This window comes from Macaca fascicularis, chromosome 13 (assembly GCF_037993035.2).
Source record: "Macaca fascicularis isolate 582-1 chromosome 13, T2T-MFA8v1.1".
NCBI lineage: Eukaryota > Metazoa > Chordata > Mammalia > Primates > Cercopithecidae > Macaca > Macaca fascicularis.
In genome coordinates, this window is record NC_088387.1 from 74,181,481 (window position 1) to 74,199,983 (window position 18,503).

General features: G+C 39.3%; 1 protein-coding gene across 4 annotated transcripts in view; it reads left to right on the top strand.

The window, feature by feature from the left end:
- FBXO11 (F-box protein 11) overlaps positions 1-18,503 on the top strand; it is a 102,032-nt gene that overhangs the window by 75,534 nt on the left and 7,995 nt on the right. For all 4 annotated transcript variants that reach the window (XM_005575941.4, XM_045369365.3, XM_045369366.3 and 1 more), the window contains exons 8-16: positions 242-348; positions 433-544; positions 636-742; positions 824-961; positions 9,624-9,841; positions 10,684-10,769; positions 12,233-12,327; positions 13,906-14,028; positions 14,123-14,208. In XM_005575941.4, coding sequence (XP_005575998.1) covers positions 242-348; positions 433-544; positions 636-742; positions 824-961; positions 9,624-9,841; positions 10,684-10,769; positions 12,233-12,327; positions 13,906-14,028; positions 14,123-14,208 — 1,072 coding nt within the window. The remainder of the gene's footprint in view (positions 1-241; positions 349-432; positions 545-635; positions 743-823; positions 962-9,623; positions 9,842-10,683; positions 10,770-12,232; positions 12,328-13,905; positions 14,029-14,122; positions 14,209-18,503) is intronic.

Here is an 18,503-nt window from a genome sequence, read left to right on the forward strand (position 1 = left end):
AAACCATTTTTTAATATGTCATTGCATTTTATATTCGTAGTATTTATAGTTAAATGTTATTAGAAGTATTACTGTGCATGGATTTGAATATAGCAAAGGCTGATGATGAAACATAGTTAACTGATAGTGAATATTAGTCGTACTACTCAGTACTAATGTTTTTAGTAAGTTCTCCCTCCATAAAGATACCCATCTGTTGAAATCGAATAAAGGTAATATGCTTAAAATATCTTCTCCACAGCACCTGGGAAAGTGGCAGACAAAGTTATAATTGAAAACACTAGAGATTCAACCTTCGTTTTTATGGAAGGCTCTGAAGATGCTTATGTTGGATATATGACAATAAGGGTAAGAAATGTTAAGATTTAAAATACACGTTGAAATCATAAAGGCCGTAATTGTTTATTTCAAAAAAAAATGTTTACTTTTCAGTTTAACCCTGATGACAAATCTGCACAACACCACAATGCACACCACTGCTTAGAGATTACGGTAAATTGTAGCCCTATTATTGATCACTGTATCATCCGAAGTACATGTACAGGTTAGTGTTTTCTTTATCTTTTACAATAAAATTTGGAGTCACTGTAATGTTGCCCAGTAGGTATTTAAATAAATAAATAATTTTTCTACAGTTGGTTCTGCAGTATGTGTTAGTGGTCAAGGAGCATGTCCCACTATCAAGCACTGTAACATCAGCGACTGTGAAAATGTTGGACTGTATATAACAGATCATGCACAGGTATTTTTCAATTTTGTGGGGTTTTTTAAAAAAAATTTTTTTAAAGCTCTATTGACGTTTGTTTCTGATTACTTGTTGTAGGGAATATATGAGGATAATGAAATTTCCAATAATGCATTAGCTGGGATTTGGGTTAAAAATCATGGAAACCCAATTATTAGACGGAATCATATTCATCATGGACGTGATGTTGGTGTGTTCACATTTGATCATGGCATGGTAAGAACACTTATTTTTAATAGAAAAACCGACTTCTGCATCCGTTAAATTTCAAGTATGTTTCAGCATTATTTTCTCATCACCAAATTATCTGAATTGAGGCGTATAGGTTTAAAAGCAATTTCAGCATTATATTTTAAAATCAATATGCAACATTTACTCTGTAAATTTATGCATCAAACATATCCATGTAGAGGTGGTAGCGTTCTTAGGCAATATATGTGATCTTTGAGGGGAGTAAGGTATAACCCGTTAGTTCTCAAATGTGTGTGCATAAAAGTCACCCAAAAGCTTTCTGTTTTAATGAAAATTCCTGTATCCTCAGATTTAATAAATCAAAATTTCCAAGGATGGGGCCTAGAATATGTATTTTTAATAAGCACCATAAGTGAATCTAACACAGTTTTTAGGGTATACTTTGAGATACAATGGTTTCATTGTTATTTTGCTTTTCATTTAATTCCTCTTGAAAATTTTTAAACTGGCAGAACTTTAATAGGAGATATAATGATAAAATATCAGTTTTAAAAACGTTATGCAGCAGTTTCATTAGGCATCCTTGTGGAGTATACTGTGTTTTAAATATTACTATATAGTTTTACATAATTTTCTAGAGACATGACTTTTTGAGCTTGAGATCACCATTTCAAAATAATGTTTTGAATGTCTATTCAGATTTTTTTTTTCATTTAATGTCAAATTTTCCTTGAGGTAATTGTCAAGTCCTAATACAGCATTAGTAAAATTTTCTGTTGAGGAGTCCGAGATGGGAGAGAGGGTCGTAACATTGTGGCAAATAGGATTATGGTGAGGTTTTGTTGCCTATTATACAACATTAAGCAATCCTAGGAATGTTGGATTGATATATACAAATTTTCAACGACAAAGAAAATTTTTTATTTTCATTATTTGTTCTTTTTGGTTTTTTTGAGACGGAGTTTCACCCTTGTTGCCCAGGCTAGAGTGCAGTGTTGTGATCTCAGCTCATTGCAACCTCCACCACCTGGTTCAAGCAATTCTCCTCTCTCAGCCTCCCAAGTAGCTGGGATTACAGGCATGCACCACCACATCTGCCTAATTTTGTATTTTTAGTAGAAACAGGGTTTCACCATGTTGGTCAGGCTGATCTTGAACCCCTGGCCTCAAGTGATTCACCTGCCTCAGCCTCCCAAAGTCCTGGGATTACAGGCATGAGCTGCCGCATCTGGCCAATGCAGAATTCTTTTTTGAAATAAACTAGACCATGGCTGGGTGCAGTGGTTCACACCTGTGATCCCAGCACTTTGGGAGGACAAGGCAGTTGGATCGCTTGGGCTCAGGAGTTCAAAACCAGCCTGGACAACATGGTGAAACTCCTTCTCTACAAAAAAATACAAAAATCTGGGCATGGTAGCTCACACCTGTAGTCCCAGCTACTTGGGGGGCTGAGACTGGAGGATCGCTTGAGCCCAGGAGGCAGAGGTTGCAGTGAGCCAAGATGTTAAGATGTGTGCCATTGCATGGGATTTCAGGCGTGAGCCACCACGCTTGGCCAAGTTCATCATTTTTGAAAGACCTCTGGTGATGGATGGTCCCTTATTAAAATTCACCATAGTAAGTTACTCCTCATCACACACATGCTCCTATACGATTTTAAAGAATAGATTTGGGCTTGTAAATATTACAGCATTTTTAAAAATAAGTCTAGGCAATGCTATAGGTAGATATTTCCATTAAGGATTAATGAGATTTATAAATTTTAAGATTTATAAAGTATTTCAACCTATCCCCACCCCATCATTTTTATTTTTATTTTGCAAAGGTTTAAAACATTTGCATTCCTACAGTTATTGGTCTATATTTATTCTGTATTTATTTATCATTTGTTATTTTATCATGGTTTCTCCATGCTTGAATTTTAAAATTTTGACTCATTCTTGGTATGGCTAGGTTTTGTCATCCAGTCTTTTTTTTTTTTTTTTTTTTTTTAAAGAAAGGCTTATGGATATTATAGCTTGAATTCTGGCCATGTGAGAATCACTATCCATTGCGTTTTAACTTAGCTGAGTTTATTTCTTTCCCTCACGATTCTGTAGACATTTTTCTATTCTAGCATTGAGCATGGCTGAGAACTCTGAGATCACACTGGGTTTTATTCTTTCTTCTTTGCTTGAAAGATTGCTCTTCTACCTCAGTATCCATATTTTGGCTTTTGTTGATGTCGTATTGTTTTACTATTTTTCTGTTCCATATGTTCCTTTCTTTAGAAACTTAGCTATCTTTCTTGTTATTTATATTGCTATGTTCTGTTCTGTTCAGTGTTGTGTGAGTTCCTCAAATCCGTGTTCCTTACCACGTCTCTGTAGTTTGTTTTTCTATTGTTATTTTGGTTCCAGTGTGGGTCTTGCCTTTAATTTTTACATTTTTTAATGAAATTTTTCTAACATACACCAAAGTAGAGAGAATAATATAATGACTCTCCAGGTACCTATTGTCTGCCTTCAACAACTATCATTTCATGGCCAGTTTTGTTTAATCTATACCTCATGTGTCTTACAACCTTCTTTACACTCTGGTTTATTTTGAAGTAAATACCAGACTTCATCATCTCTTGTAAATATTTTACCATATGTCTTTCAAAGATGGGTGGTTTTTTTTTCTTTCCCATAACCATAATGCTAATTCACGCCTCAATAATTAGGAATAATTCCTTAATATCATCAAATTTTGTGTTAATGTTCACAGTTCTCCAGTTGTTTTTTGTTTGTTTAATATTCAATTCAATGCAGAGTTGTTACTTTTGTAAAATAAGATTAAAATGTCATAGCAGGCCAGGCGTGGTGGCTCATGCCTGTAATCCCAGCGCTTTGGGAGGCTGAGCAGGTGGATCACCTGAGGTCAGGAATTCAAGAACAGCCTGGCCAATATGGTGAAACCCTGTGTCTACTAAAAATACATAAATTAGCCAAGCGTGTTGGTGCATGTCTCTAGTCCCAGCTACTCAAGAGGCTAAGGCAAGAGAATCACTTGAATCCAGGAGGCAGAGGTTGCAGTGAGCCGAGATCACACCACTGCACTCCAGCCTGGGTGACAGAGCAAGACTCTGTCTCAAAAAATGAATGAATGAATGAATGAATGAATGAAGTGTCATAGCAGTGCCAAATGGCTATAAAATTTTTTGAGGCTGGGTGCAGTGGGTCACGCCTGTAATCCTAACGCTTTGGGAGGACAAGGTAGGCAGATCACTTCAGCCCAGGAATTCAAGACCAGCTTGGCTAACACAGTGAAACACTGCCTCGTGGTGGCATGTGCCTGTAATCCCAGCTTCTCGGGAGGTTGAGGTAGGAGAATCACTTGAAGTGGGGAGGTGGGAGGCAGAGGTTGCAGTGAGCCAACATCATGCCACTGCACTCCACCCTGGGCGACAGAGGAGTGAGACTCTGTCCAAAAAATAAAAAAATACATGGCATATTCATGCCATTGGATTTCGTCACTTTAGAAGATAATAATAAGCTAAGCTTATTATAGCCTTTAGTTACTTGGGGAAAACTATACTTCACTGAAAGTCTAAGGTACTAACATTGGTTAGCTCACAGGACCCTCCTCTTACACAGATTTCACAGTATTTGGTAAGTGTTTTTATAGATTAGAGTTGTGGAAGTTTATTTCAATGAAGATAGCATTTTTCTCTTTTTTTAATCTGGAGAGTTTCTTGTGAAACTCTTGAATGCCTTTTATTTTGTCTTTTTTTTTTGAGACAGAGTCTCACTCTGTCGCCCAGGCTGGTGTGCAGTGGTGCAATCGTGGCTCACTATAACCTCCACCTTCCAGGCTTCAGGCAATTCTCATGCCTCAGTCTCCCGAGTAGGTGGGATTACAGATGCCTGCCACCACGCACAGCTAACTTTTGTATTTTTAGTAGAGACGGGGTTTCACCATGTTGGCCAGGATGGTCTAGAACTCCTGACCTCAAGAGATCCACCGTGCCTGGCCTACTTTGTCATATTTAATAAAGAATGTTTTACTTCAAAAAATTTATACATGTTGGAACTTTTGTGGTTTGCATTAAAAGACAAAGCAGAGGCTGGGCACGGTGGCTCACACCTGTAATGCCAGCACTTTGGGAGGTCGAGGCAGGAGGATGCATGAGCCCAAGAGTTTGAGACAGACCCTGTCTCTACTAAAGAAATGTTACAAAAATTGGCTGGGCATGGTGGCACACACCTATAGTCCTAGCTACTTGGAAGGTTGAGGCAAGAGGATTGATTGAGCCCAGGAGTTCAAGGTTGTAATGAGCTGTGATTGCTCCAGCTTGGGTGACAGGGAGATTCCTGTCTTCTTAAAAAAAATTTTTCGGCCGGGCTTGGTAGCTCTGTAATCCCAGCGCTTTGGGAGGCCGAGGCAGGTGGATCACTTGAGGCCAGGAGTTCGAGACTAGCCTGGCCAAAATGGCAAAACCCCATCTCTACTAAAAATACAAAAATTAGCTGGGTATGGTGGCACCCGCCTGTGATCCCAGCTACTTTGGAGGCTGAGGCATGAGAATTGCTTGAACCTGGTATTTGGAGGTTGCAGTGAGCCAATATCACACCACTGCACTCCAGCCTGGGAGACAGTGAAACGCCACCTCAAAAAAAAAAAAATTCTAATTTCTTACAGTTCTGTATTATTGAATTATTTTGCACTAGAGGTATCTCTTAACAAAATGGTTGCATTTTATTAAAATACATCTTGAAGCAGGCCCAGCTCAGTGGCTCATGCCTATTATCCCAGCACTTCAGGAAGCTGAGGGAAGCAGATCACTTGAGGTCAGGAATTCCAGACCAGCCTGGCCAACATAGTGAAACCCCATCTCTACTAAAAATACAAACATTAGCTGGGCGTGGTGGCTCACACCTGAAGTCCCAGCTCCTCGGGAGACCGAGGCAGGAGAATCACTTGAACCCAGGAGGCACAGGTTGCAGTGAGCCAAGATTGCACCACTGCACTCTAGCCTGGGTGACAGAGAGAGACTCTGTCCCCACCCACCCCCCCAAAAAAATAAAAAAATCTTGAAACAAAATTACATTAACTGAATCCATAATAAAGATAAGTTTCCTTGCAAAATTATAAAACTATAAGTCAATCAATCTTTGTCATTTCTAAAGGTGGTAAAATCATAGTTGTGGCAATGTAGAGGCTTCTCATTTTAAGGTCATTGAGAAAAGATAACTTTTTGCTGCTTTGTTTTCTTAAAAGTTACTCTGAAACAAAAGATACAGATTATAAACTCCATATTTGATAGAATTAGGTGACATTTTTAATCCTTAACCTAAATTATTAATACAATGTGGTAAATGACTGCATGCCTGTAACCAGGGCAGCCAACCAGATTGGAGCAGGTTAAAGGTCTAGTAAAGCTGTTCAGGAAGATAAATTGGTAAGCCTAATATAAATGTAAATGTTTTAAGAGGTGATTTACAGGAGGTGATGCAGGAGAATTGCTTGAACTCGGGAGGCAGAGGTTGCAGTGAGCTAAGAGTGGGCCACTGCACTCCATCCTGGGCAACAGAGTGAGACTCTGTCTCAAGAAAATAAAAAGAGAAGTGATTTGGACAACTGGCAGCAAGTTTAGGATAGCTAGAAAGCTAAGCGAAGGAGAAAAAAAATCTAAAAAATTGTGCAGCAAAGAATATCTAGTCATATTTTATGGCTCAACTCTGAATAGCACGCTAATCTAACCAAAATTAAGGTACAGCTACACTCAAAGGATACAGTGTGTGAGTATATATTGTGGGGGATAGAGAGGTAGGAGAGCTAAATTCTACTCTCCATAATAGAAGTCAGTGGATAATACCTAAAACTGGGAAGTCAAGATTTGGTAACACAGTGTGTTACTTAATAAGATAGAGGTGAATCAAAAGAATCAGCTAAAAGAATTAAAAGTGGGGGCCTCTGGATAAAGGAAATGAGGGAGAGGGCTGCTATTTGCCTTAAAAAACTTGTGCATCTAGTTGAGTCTCTTAACTATGAAAAATCAAAACCTAAAGAAAACAAAAAGATTATCCCTTGCATTTGAATACTGTTTAGTCAGTGTATATCAATTTTTTTTTTTTGCTGGATCACTGCACTCAGAGATAACCACATTTTGCTTGCAGCGCTGTAAAAGTTTACCACTCAGATTTGTCAGCCTGGCATGGTGGCTCACACCTGTAATCCCAGCACTTTGAGAGGCCAAGGTGGGAGGATTGCTTGAGGCTGAAAGTTTGAGACCAGCCTGGGCAACATGATGAAACTCCATCTCTACTAAAAACACAAAAATTGACCAGGCTTGGTGCCATGCACCTGTGGTCTTATCTGCTTGGGAGGTTGAGTGGGGAGGATCGTTTGAGCCCGGGAGGTTAAGGCTTCAGTGAGTGATTGCACCCTTGCACTCCAACCCAGGCAACAAAGTGAGAACCTGTGTCTAAAAAACAAAAAAACAAACAAACAAAAAAATCCACCAGATGTGTCATTCAACTCCTGGCAGAGAGAAACTAAGAGTTAAACTAATTGTGCTCCCTCCTCTCCTCATGGGTGAAAACATCTGAAATGGTGAATAATCCTAATCTAATATTAAGGTCTCTTTGTCTAGCCTCTTTTTGTTTTTTTGATGGTCAGTTTTGCCATAACAGTGTATTTATACACCCAGTGTGTATTCACTTTTATTCTGTATGAAATCAAAGAAGAAGTTTTATATTTGAAGGTGCTATCTTATATATAGCCCCTGATTTGTTTTATAAAAAGAATAAGATTATAATTCAAATGTAGAGAGATAATTTATAGATAATTTGTTCTTTATTAGAAAATGAAATCTGAAAACTACTTCTGTATGTTATTCTTAGAGGCCTGTTTTCTTGAAGAGTTAAACATGTAGTGTACTAGAGTATTCAGAATTTCACCTTTTTAACCTCTACTAAATTTGGCAAAAAATTCATCAAATCCTGTTTGAGTACTTACTGTGTGTAAAGTCTTACATACATGCTACAGAAGTTAGAATAGTCCAGACAGGAGCTTACGATGGGGTAGAAATGGACATATATAAATATAGAAATAATATAAGTCAATACATGAAAGTAACATTAGAAAAATACTTAGTGCTAAAGGGATTTTAAAGAGGAAAGAGATTAAGCACATTCAGTTTTTTCTTAATACAGTCTGCATTGAGTCTTCGGCCTTAGGATATCAGAATTATGGTAACTTCCATTATCATTATAAAAGTAAAACATGTACATTATATAGGAAATTTAAGAAATTCAAAGTATGAAGAAAGACATAATTATCCATAATTCCACCACTCATAATCATCTCACATTTTTGTTCCATCCTTCAAATTTCCTTTAAACAAAATTGAGATTATACATAATGTATACTACTTTAAAACTTGTTCTTTTCATTTAACTTGTATAGGATGAACATAAGTCTTCAAAAACATTGTATTTAGCCAGTTCTCTATTATTGGGCTAAGGTGCAATTTTTTTTTAAATTGCTCTTATTGTAGGACTCTGTGTTCTTTGGTCAACCTTTATTTATTTTTGAGACTCTCGCCCAGGCGGGAGTGTGATGGTGTGATTACAGCTCACTGCAGCCTCAACCTGCCAGGCTCAAACAATCCTCCCACCTCAGCCTCCCGAATAACTAGGCCTATTAAGGCACATGCCACCACACCTGTATTTTGTTTTTCATTTTTTCTGTAGACACGACATCTCACTATGTTACCCAGGCTGGTCTTGAGCTTCTAGGCTCAAGCAGTCCTCCCTGATCGACCTTCCAAAGTGCTGGGAGGCCCAGCCACAACTTTTAGAAGCTGACTTGTTGGGACATTTTTAAGGGAGCCAGGGTTTATATTCTTAATGACTTTAACCTTTTGTTGAAGGATATATACTTACTAGTTAATAGTATTCATCTACATTTATTGAATAGATCTTTTGCTGTTTTTTCTTCATGCCTTTGAGTGTACTTGGACTTATTAGTGAGGATGTATAGTTCTTTGTTTTGCTAAAACATTTAAATCATTAGCCAGGCATGGTGGTGTGTGCCTTTCTATAGTCCTAGCTACTCAGGAGGCTGAGGCGGGAGGATTGCTTGCGTCCAGGAGTTTGAGGCTGCATGAGCTATGATTGTGCTGCTGTACTCCAGCCCAGACAACAGAATGAGACCTTGTCTGTTAAAAAAAAAAAAAAAAAAATTTAACTCTTTTTCTTTCCATGATTATTACTTGAAGCTTAGTGTATGTACCTGTTTTTTATTCTTACTCTTAAACTTTTTTTTTTTTTTTGAGACGGAGTGTCGCTCTTATCACCCAGGCTGGAGTGTGGTGGCGCAGTCTCAGCTCACTGCAACCTCTGACTCCCGGGTTCAAGCAGTTCTCCTGCCTCAGCCTCCCAGGTAGCTGGGATTACAGGTGTGAGCCACCACACCCAGCTAATTTTTGTGTTTTTAGTAGAGACGGGGTTTCACCATGTTGGCCAGGCTGGTCTTCTCCTGACCTCAGGTGATCCACCTTCCTCGGGCTCCCAAAGTGCTGGTTTACAGGCGTGAGTCACCACGCCCAGCCTTAAATGTTTCTAATAATTTTTAGGTATGCATTGAAATGTTTTTTAAATGGCATTTCTTTTTTTGTAAAGTAGCCTTTACCTGCAGATTTAATTTCTGTATTTTTCAGGGTTACTTTGAAAGTTGCAACATACACAGAAATAGGATAGCAGGCTTTGAAGTAAAAGCCTATGCTAACCCCACAGTGGTTCGATGTGAAATTCACCATGGACAGACTGGAGGAATATATGTCCATGAAAAAGGAAGAGGACAATTCATAGAGAATAAAATCTATGCAAACAACTTTGCAGGTGTATGGATTACCTCAAATAGCGACCCAACAATAAGGTATTTACATATAATTATGGGTGAAAATTACTTTTTCACTTCAAGGTTTGTCTTAAAAGTCAAGATACTGAGCTTTAACTCTTGAAAGTTTTTGTTAGACATCTGACTACTATAAAATAGATTTTCCTAGTAAAAGTCTGTGCATCTGAATGAGCCATAGCTATTGCAGATTTATTTTTTAGTGTTTTTTGTTTTTGCTTTTGTTTTAGTGATATAAGCCATATGTGATACTATTTTATGAAAAATGCAAATGCTGTGATTTTTATTTTAAATTCATCAAACTGCATTATAGATGAATAAATAGGGCTATTACCTCCCCATGGAGCTTGAAGGACTTTATCTTTTTTTCTGATAGTTAGCAAATAGAATAACTCAGGAAAAATATCTCAAAGATTCTTGGCCAAAAAGACTAAAATTATCAAAAAGTCAAAAATGCAAGCTGTCATTTTCCCTTAATAAGCCAGAATTGTAGAACCAGAGCTATTATAATTTAATCAAACACTATGAATTATTTTTGTCAAATTTTATTTTCCACTGGCTTTATGGAAGTTAGATTTTGGGATTTCCATTTTGTTAATATTCATCAAATGTTTCTAGATCAGCTAAAAAATTATTTTGAATGTATTAGCTGTTTTGAGGGGAATTTTTAGGAATGCCACATACGTTCTCTCAAATAGTAGTTTGACTTTTCCAAAGTCTTAGGCCTTAGAAATAACTAAGAAATTGAGGCCTTAGAAGTTGTATAATTTGTTATATGACCATGAGGGGCCTTTACAATTATATAAAACAAGTAAGTTTGGCTGAATAGATGTCTTCTTTTTTATTATTTCACATAATTATAGGGGAAATTCTATATTTAATGGAAATCAAGGAGGAGTTTACATCTTTGGTGATGGACGAGGCCTTATTGAAGGAAATGACATTTATGGTAAGCGTATGGTTTTGTTCTATAAAACTTAGATTGATATGTCTTCTTGATATTAGCAAAATGATGGAACATTTTGAAACTACCCAAGTGGAAGCACTGATCCAGCTTCTTTAATTTTTTTTTTTTTTTTAAAGAGATGAGGTCTTACTCTCTTGTGCAGACTGGAGCACAATAACACAAACGTGGCTCACAGCAGCCTCAGACTTCTGGGCTCAAAGCGACCTTCCTGCCTCAGCCTCCCTGGTAGCTAGGACTATAGGCATGTGCTACCAAGCCCCACTCATTTATTTGTGGAGGCCGGGTCTTGCCATGTTGCCTGGGCTGGTCTTGAACTCCCGGCCTCAGGTGATCTTCCCGCCTTGGTCTCCCAAAATTCTGGGATTGCAGGTGTGAGTCTCATGCACTGCCATTTATTTATTTATTTATGTTGTTGTTGTTGTTGTTGTTGAGACAGAATCTCACTCTGTTGCCTAGGCTGGAGTGCAGCAATGCAATCTTGGCTCACGGCAACCTCTGCCTCCCAAGTTCAAGCGATTCTCATGCCTCAGCCTCCAGAGTAGCTGGGATTACAGGTGCATGCTACCATGCCCGGCTCAATTTTGCCTTTTTAATAGAGATGGGTTTTGCCATGTTGACCAGGCTGGTCTCGAACTCCTGGCCTCAAGTGATCTGCCTGTTTCAGCGTCAGCCTCCCAGATTGCTGGGATTACAGGTATAAGCCACCACGCCCAGCCTAAATTCTTAATAAAGATTATTCTGTGATATTTATTCACAGGCACTATGCCAGATACCAGGGATGAAAATATAAATTAGACCTTAGTCCCAAGGTGTATCTGCAGTTTCCATAGTTTCACTCTGTTGTTTAATAGTTAATAAATTATTTCTGTGGTAGTTTAATATACTTTGTACTAATTAAAGAAAGAAAATGTGTATTCCTCTTTAAAGTTTTAGGAACATTAAATCAGCAAACAATCAGTAGATATCTGTGTGTCTGACACCAATATGTGCCTGGGCTTTCGCTTCTGGTAACACTAACCTGGTTAATATTTACATAAAGCTTTACTAAGTGTCAGGCGCTCTCCTGAGCATCTTAAACTGAGTTAACTCATATATTCACATCAACACTGTGAGGTAGATACCATTAAATATTGATCATGATACAGAGGCACAAAGATACTTACTGATCAGTATACAGAGGCACAAAGAGGTTAAATTACTTATTCAGGATCACACAGGAAGTAGAATTCCTGAGATTCGAAATGTGTCAGCTCGGCTCCAGAGTCTCCACTATGCTATACTGCCTGCAGCTCTCTGCATTATTTACACTACTAGTTCTCTTAATATTGTCTTGTAATGGTCACTAAAATTCTAGTGTAAGAATTTTAACCACTACCTAATGTAAAACCCTTACTGTATTCCCCAGGCTCACAAATGTTGACATTGTAACTTTTATTTTTAAATAGGCAATGCATTAGCAGGAATACAAATTAGGACAAACAGTTGTCCAATTGTTCGGCATAACAAAATTCATGATGGCCAGCATGGTGGGATTTATGTGGTAAGTTAATGTATATGGTTCTATAAACTCATGCATCAAAACCAGGGAGATAAAGGGTTTCTCTTTAAGCTTTTAGATAGGCCATATTCAACTTTTGAAGTATGAATTCATGACTGTCATTAATGTTAAACGGTAAATAACATTCTTGTTCTCCCTGCCAGTATCTTAATGACTTCTGATTTTATAGTTCGTGTTGAATTATGTAAAATTTAATCAGCAGCTGACTAAATTTAGGCATAAGAGATACACCTTTTTATTAAAGTCTGTATTATTGGCAATATGGGATAACCTCAGCAGCAGTTCATTTGCAGTCTATTATATTTGTTACACCAGAATTTTACGAGTATGACTACTGTATGAGTCTCTGAAGTTCTGCCACTTTTTTCATTTAAATTTATGTTAAAATATAATTAACTTTCAAAATTTTGAAACCTGTGTATTAATCATCTTTGCTCATGGTATCTAAACTTTTGCAAGTGATTCAAGTAAGAAAATGTAGGAAATTTCAAAAAGGTCCTTATGTTATGCAAGGCATGACTTTTAATTTTCATTTATGGTTATAGAGATGCACATGTCCTCAATTATTTGCTAAAAGTAAAAATTTTGTGAATATGAAGCCATATAATTTTGAATTGATTTCACCAGAAATATGTTTGAAGTAACTGTTTATTACTAAATGAGAGGTCGTTAGTTACACATCCTAGGGTGAATTTATTTTGCTAAAGAAAATTGAGCCGGGCGCGGTGGCTCAAGCCTGTAATCCCAGCACTTTGGGAGGCCGAGACGGGCGGATCACGAGGTCAGGAGATCGAGACCATCCTGGCTAACACGGTGAAACCCCGTCTCTACTAAAAAATACAAAAAACTAGCTGGGCGAGGTGGCGGGCACCTGTAGTCCCAGCTACTCAGGAGGCTGAGGCAGGAGAATGGCGTAAACCCGGGAGGCGGAGCTTGCAGTGAGCCGAGATCGCGCCACTGCACTCCAGCCTGGGTGACAGAGCGAGACTCCGTCTCAAAAAAAAAAAAAAAAAAAAAAAGAAAATTGAATGCTGCTACTGCTCTTACTGTGATATTAAAAGTATAAAACCACTTAAAGCACAGTATAAAATTTTTGAAAGCTTAAAACTCAGGTAGAGGCTACATAAAAAGAATGTTGGCCGGGCACGGTGGCTCACACCCACCACTTTGGGAGGCTGAGGCGGGTGGATCACGAGGTCAGGAGTTCAAGACCACCCTGGCCAAGATGGTGAAACACCGGCTCTACTAAAAATACAAAAATTAGCTGGGCGTGGTGGCGGGCGCCTGTAATCCTAGCTACTCAGGAGGCTGAGGCAGAGAATTGCTTGAACCCGGGAGGCGAAGGTTGCAGTGAGCCGAGATCGCGCCACTGCACTCCAGCCTGGGCGACAGAGCGAGACTCCATCTCAAAAAAAAAAAAAAAGAATGTTGCCATTACCTCCTTACTCAGATGAAAAAACAAAAATGGAAATTTTTTTAACTGTCTATAAAGGGGGTAACAGGCTATAAACACCTTGCTTATAGAAGATATGTATTATAACCAGTGTAACTTTTATTTAGCATGAAAAGGGACAAGGAGTAATAGAAGAGAATGAAGTTTATAGTAACACTCTGGCTGGAGTCTGGGTGACAACTGGCAGCACTCCAGTACTGAGAAGAAACCGGATACACAGTGGCAAGCAGGTAGGATTAGCCTGGGCTCTTGGATGGGAAATATATTGTTTTGTAAATAATTGTCCCTTGAAAAAGCTTTTTTTTTTTTTTTTTTAAATTTTAGGTTGGTGTTTATTTTTATGACAATGGACACGGAGTGCTAGAAGACAATGATATCTATAATCACATGTATTCAGGGGTTCAGATAAGGTAAATGTTTTCACATTTGGCTTTCTTTTGGGAGGGAATTAGGAGTATGTAGGGTGTGAGAAAAAATTTGCTTATTGTTTAATGCCCAATCTTTATCCCCCTGTTTTTTATATATATATATATTCACATTCTTAAAATAATCTTGACTTAAATTGTCAGAATGTAGCTTTCCTTGGTCTAGGTGAGGACAGAAGCCAGTGGTACATGGGCCATAAGAGCTCACTTGCACCGTTCCGCTTTCCACTGTAAGAGTCACATCAGCTGCCAATATAATCCTTCATACTTCGAGAGTGGAAGTCTGTATTAAAATACTTGTGCATTATGCCTGGCATATCATTGGCACTCAATAAACTGAAGCTTCTGATTTATGGTATTTCTTTAAAATTAATAGTTTTTGATAAGCTTCTAATATTTTAAGTTTTTGGAACTCTAACAGTCCTAATGATCATATACTGGCATACCTCTGTTTATTACACTTTACAGTTTATTGTGCTTCACAGATACTGTGTTTGGTTTTTTTTGTTTTGTTTTGTTTTGTTTTGTTTTGTTACAAATTGAAGGTTTGTGGCAACCCTGTGTTGAGCAGATCTCTCAGTGACATTTTTTTCCAGCAGCATATCTGCTCCCTCTCTGTCTCATTTTTATAATTCTTAGAGTACTTCAGATTTTTTCATTATCATTATATGTCTATGGTGATTTCTGATCAGTGATTCAGTGATTTTTTTTTTTTTTTTTTTTTGAGATTGAGTTTCACTCTTGTTGCTCAGGCTTGGAGTGCAATGGCACGATCTCAGCTTACCGCAACCTCCACCTCCTGGGTTCAAGTGATTCTCCTTCTCCTGCCTCAGCCTTCCAAGTGGCTTGGATTACAGGCATGCGCCACCATGCCCGGTTGTCTTTGTATTTTTAGTAGAGACAGGGTTTCCACATTGGTCAGGCTGATCTCAAACTCCCGACCTCAGGTGATTCGCCCGCCTCGGCCTCCCAAAGTGCTGGGATCACAGGTGTGAGCCATCGCACCCACCCTGATCAGTGATCTTTGATGTTACTATTGTGATTGTTTTGGGATGCCGTTAACTGAGCCCAGGACAACAAACTTAATCTGTAAATGTTGTGTGTGTTCTGACTATTCCACCAAGCAGCCATTCCTGTCTCTGTCCCTCTCCTCAGGCTTCCCTATTGCCTTGAGACACAACAGTATCGAAATTAGGCCAATTAGTAATCCTAAAATGGCCTCTATAAGTGTTGAAGTGAAAGGAAGAGTTGCATATCTCTCTCTTTAAATCGAAAGCTAGAAATGATTACGGTTAGTGAGGAAAGTATGTCAAAAGCCTGAATAGGCCAAAAGCTAGGCCTCTTGTCCAGTTAGCTAAGTTGTGAGTGCAAAGGAAAAGTCCTAGAAAAAAATTAAAAATGCTATTCCAGCCGGGCGCGGTGGCTCACGCCTGTAATCCCAGCACTTTGGGAGGCCGAGGCGGGCGGATCACAAGGTCAGGAGATCGAGACCACGGTGAAACCCCGTCTCTACTAAAAATACAAAAAATTAGCCGGGCGCGGTTGTGGGCGCCTGTAGTCCCAGCTACTCGGGAGGCTGAGGCAGGAGAATGGCGTGAACCCGGAAGGCGGAGCTTGCAGTGAGCCGAGATCGCGCCACTGCACTCCAGCCTGGACGACAGAGCGAGACTCCTTCTCAAAAAAAAAAAAAAAAAAAAAAAAAATGCTATTCCAGTAAACACACGAATGATAAGAAAGCAAAGCAAAACAACCTTATTGGCTTAGTTTCTCAGGGTTCAAAGCAAAATAATAAAACAACAAAAAAATTGACATGCTGATATGGAGAATGTTTTAGTGATCTGGATAGAAGATCAAACCAGCCACAATATTCCCTTAAGCCAATTCCTAATACAGAGCAAGGCCCCAACTCTCTTCAGTTCTACAAAGGCTGAAAGAAGTGAAGAAGCTGCAGAAGAAAAGTTTTAAGCTAGCAGAGGTTGATTCGTGAGGTTTAAGAAAAAAAACTAAGTGCAAGGTGAAGCAGCAAATGCTGAGATAGAAGCTACAGAAAGTTATCCCAGAAGATATAGCTAAGATCATTGTTGAAGGTGGCTACACTAAACAGATTTCAGTGTAAACTCAATAGCTTTATATTGGAAGAAGAAACATCCAGGACGTTCATAGCTAGAGGGGAGAAGTCAATGCCTGACTTCAAAGGGCACGCCGATCTCTTGTTAAGGATTGGTTCAGCTGATGACTTTAAGTTGCCAGTAGTGCTCATTTACCATTCTGAAAACCCTAGGGCCCTTAAGAATGATGCTAAATCGACTCTGCCTGTGCTCTATAAAGGGAACAACAAACCATGGATGATAGCACATGAATTTACAGTACAGTTTACTGAATATGTTAAGTCCACAAAACATATCATAAAGGAAACAACAAATCATGGATGATAGCACATGAATTTACAGTACAGTTTACTGAATATGTTAAGTCCACTATTGAGACCTAGTGCTCAGAAAAAAATACTTCAAAATATTACTGCTCATTGACAATGCACCCAGTAACCCAAGAATTCTGATGCAGATGTACAAGGAGATTAGATTAATGTCATTTTCATGCCTGCTAATACAGCATCCATCCCACAGTCCATGGATCAAGGAGTAATTTCAATTTTTAAGTCTTTTTATATAAGAAATTATTTTTAGAAAGCAGTAGTTGCCATAAATAGTGATTCCTCTGATGAATCTGGGCAAAGTAAATTGAAAACCTCTGGATTCACCATTCCAGATTTCATTAAGAACATTCATGATTCCTGGGAGGAGATCTGAAAAAGTGCTGTAATCCAAGCATTTTGGGAGGCTGAGGTGGAAGGATCACCTGAGGCCAGGAGTTCAAGACCAGCCTGCACAACATAGTGAAACCCTGTCTCTGTAAAAGATAGAAAAAATTAGCTAGGCATGATGGCATGCACCTGTGGTCCCAGCTACCCAGAAGGCTGAGGTGGGAGGATTGCTTGAGCCCAGGAAGTCGAGGCTGCAGTGAGCTATGATCATACCACTGTGCTTCAGCCTGGATGACTGAGTGAGACCCTGTCTCAAAAAAAAAAAAAAAAAAAAAAATTCCAGTTATGCCCTGAGCTAAATGTTGAGCTTTTCTGCCCAGAAAGGGCTAAGTTCTAGTACTGGCAGGGGTGCAACCCAAGGGGTGGCCAGGGTTCTCACCACCCTTGGCCATGGGGCAGGCTGGTCTAGACAGCAGGGGGATGTTTTCAGGGCTGAAGTTTCCCCCCCACCTAGTCCTGAACACATCGGGTGCTGGAGCACCTGTGTTCCCATGAGGCCAGCATGGGCCACGCATGACTTCAAAAGGTCCTCGAGGCTCGACTAAGTGCGCCAGTTTCATTCTGAACATGCTGCTCTAAAACACATCCCTGCTGAGCCACAGGAGGATCAGATATTGTGAGCTTCTGGCCTGTTGATGCTCAAGAGCTGGGGCGTGCAGGGAAAACTCCAGAACTTCTAACTCTTGCTAACCTTACATCTGGGATTCTTAACGCCCTCAGCTGAAGAACTCGATGAATTTCAGCTTTGAAGAGGTTCTTCTAACACTTGGCCAATTTCAGCCAGGCTTTGCTAAAGTTCTCTGAAATTGGGGGACTGAAAGCCAGTTACTTGGATCACAAGTTACCTGTGAAATCTGCAAGGACCTGCTGTCAGGGCTCATTAAACCCCAAAGTATGGCACCTTGGCATACAGACTACTCTGACCCAGAGGAGACTGGAAGGCCTCAGAAGCCAGGTCTTTGTCCTTCCCTCCTGGTTCCTGCCCCCTTTTCTCCCCCAAATTGAGTCCCAGAAGCCAGAATTCTTTTTCCCCAAAGCAGGTCTTAGAAACTAGAATTCTTTTCTCTCAAAGCCAGCCATAAAACCTAGCAAGGTCACTCTTTCCTTTCTCCCTGGAAGATCCTCATTCCCAAGGGGGTCCTGCCCCATACCCAGGGGAAGGGGAATTGTACAGAGTGACTTGGCTGGGTTTCCCCACTCCATCCATCACCGTTAGGCCAGATCCTTTGTGTCCAGTCACATTTCTGCATGGCTGTTCATTCATCAAACCTAAATATAAAAATAAAGGTTTTCATGGCCAGGACAAAAAAAATAATAATAACAACATTAACAGGAGTTTGGAAGAAGTTGATTCCAACCCTCATGGGTGACTAGGGTAGTGTAAGACTTTGGTGGAGGAACTAATTCCAGGCGTGGTAGAAATTGCAAGAGAAGTAGAATTAGAAAATGGAACTTG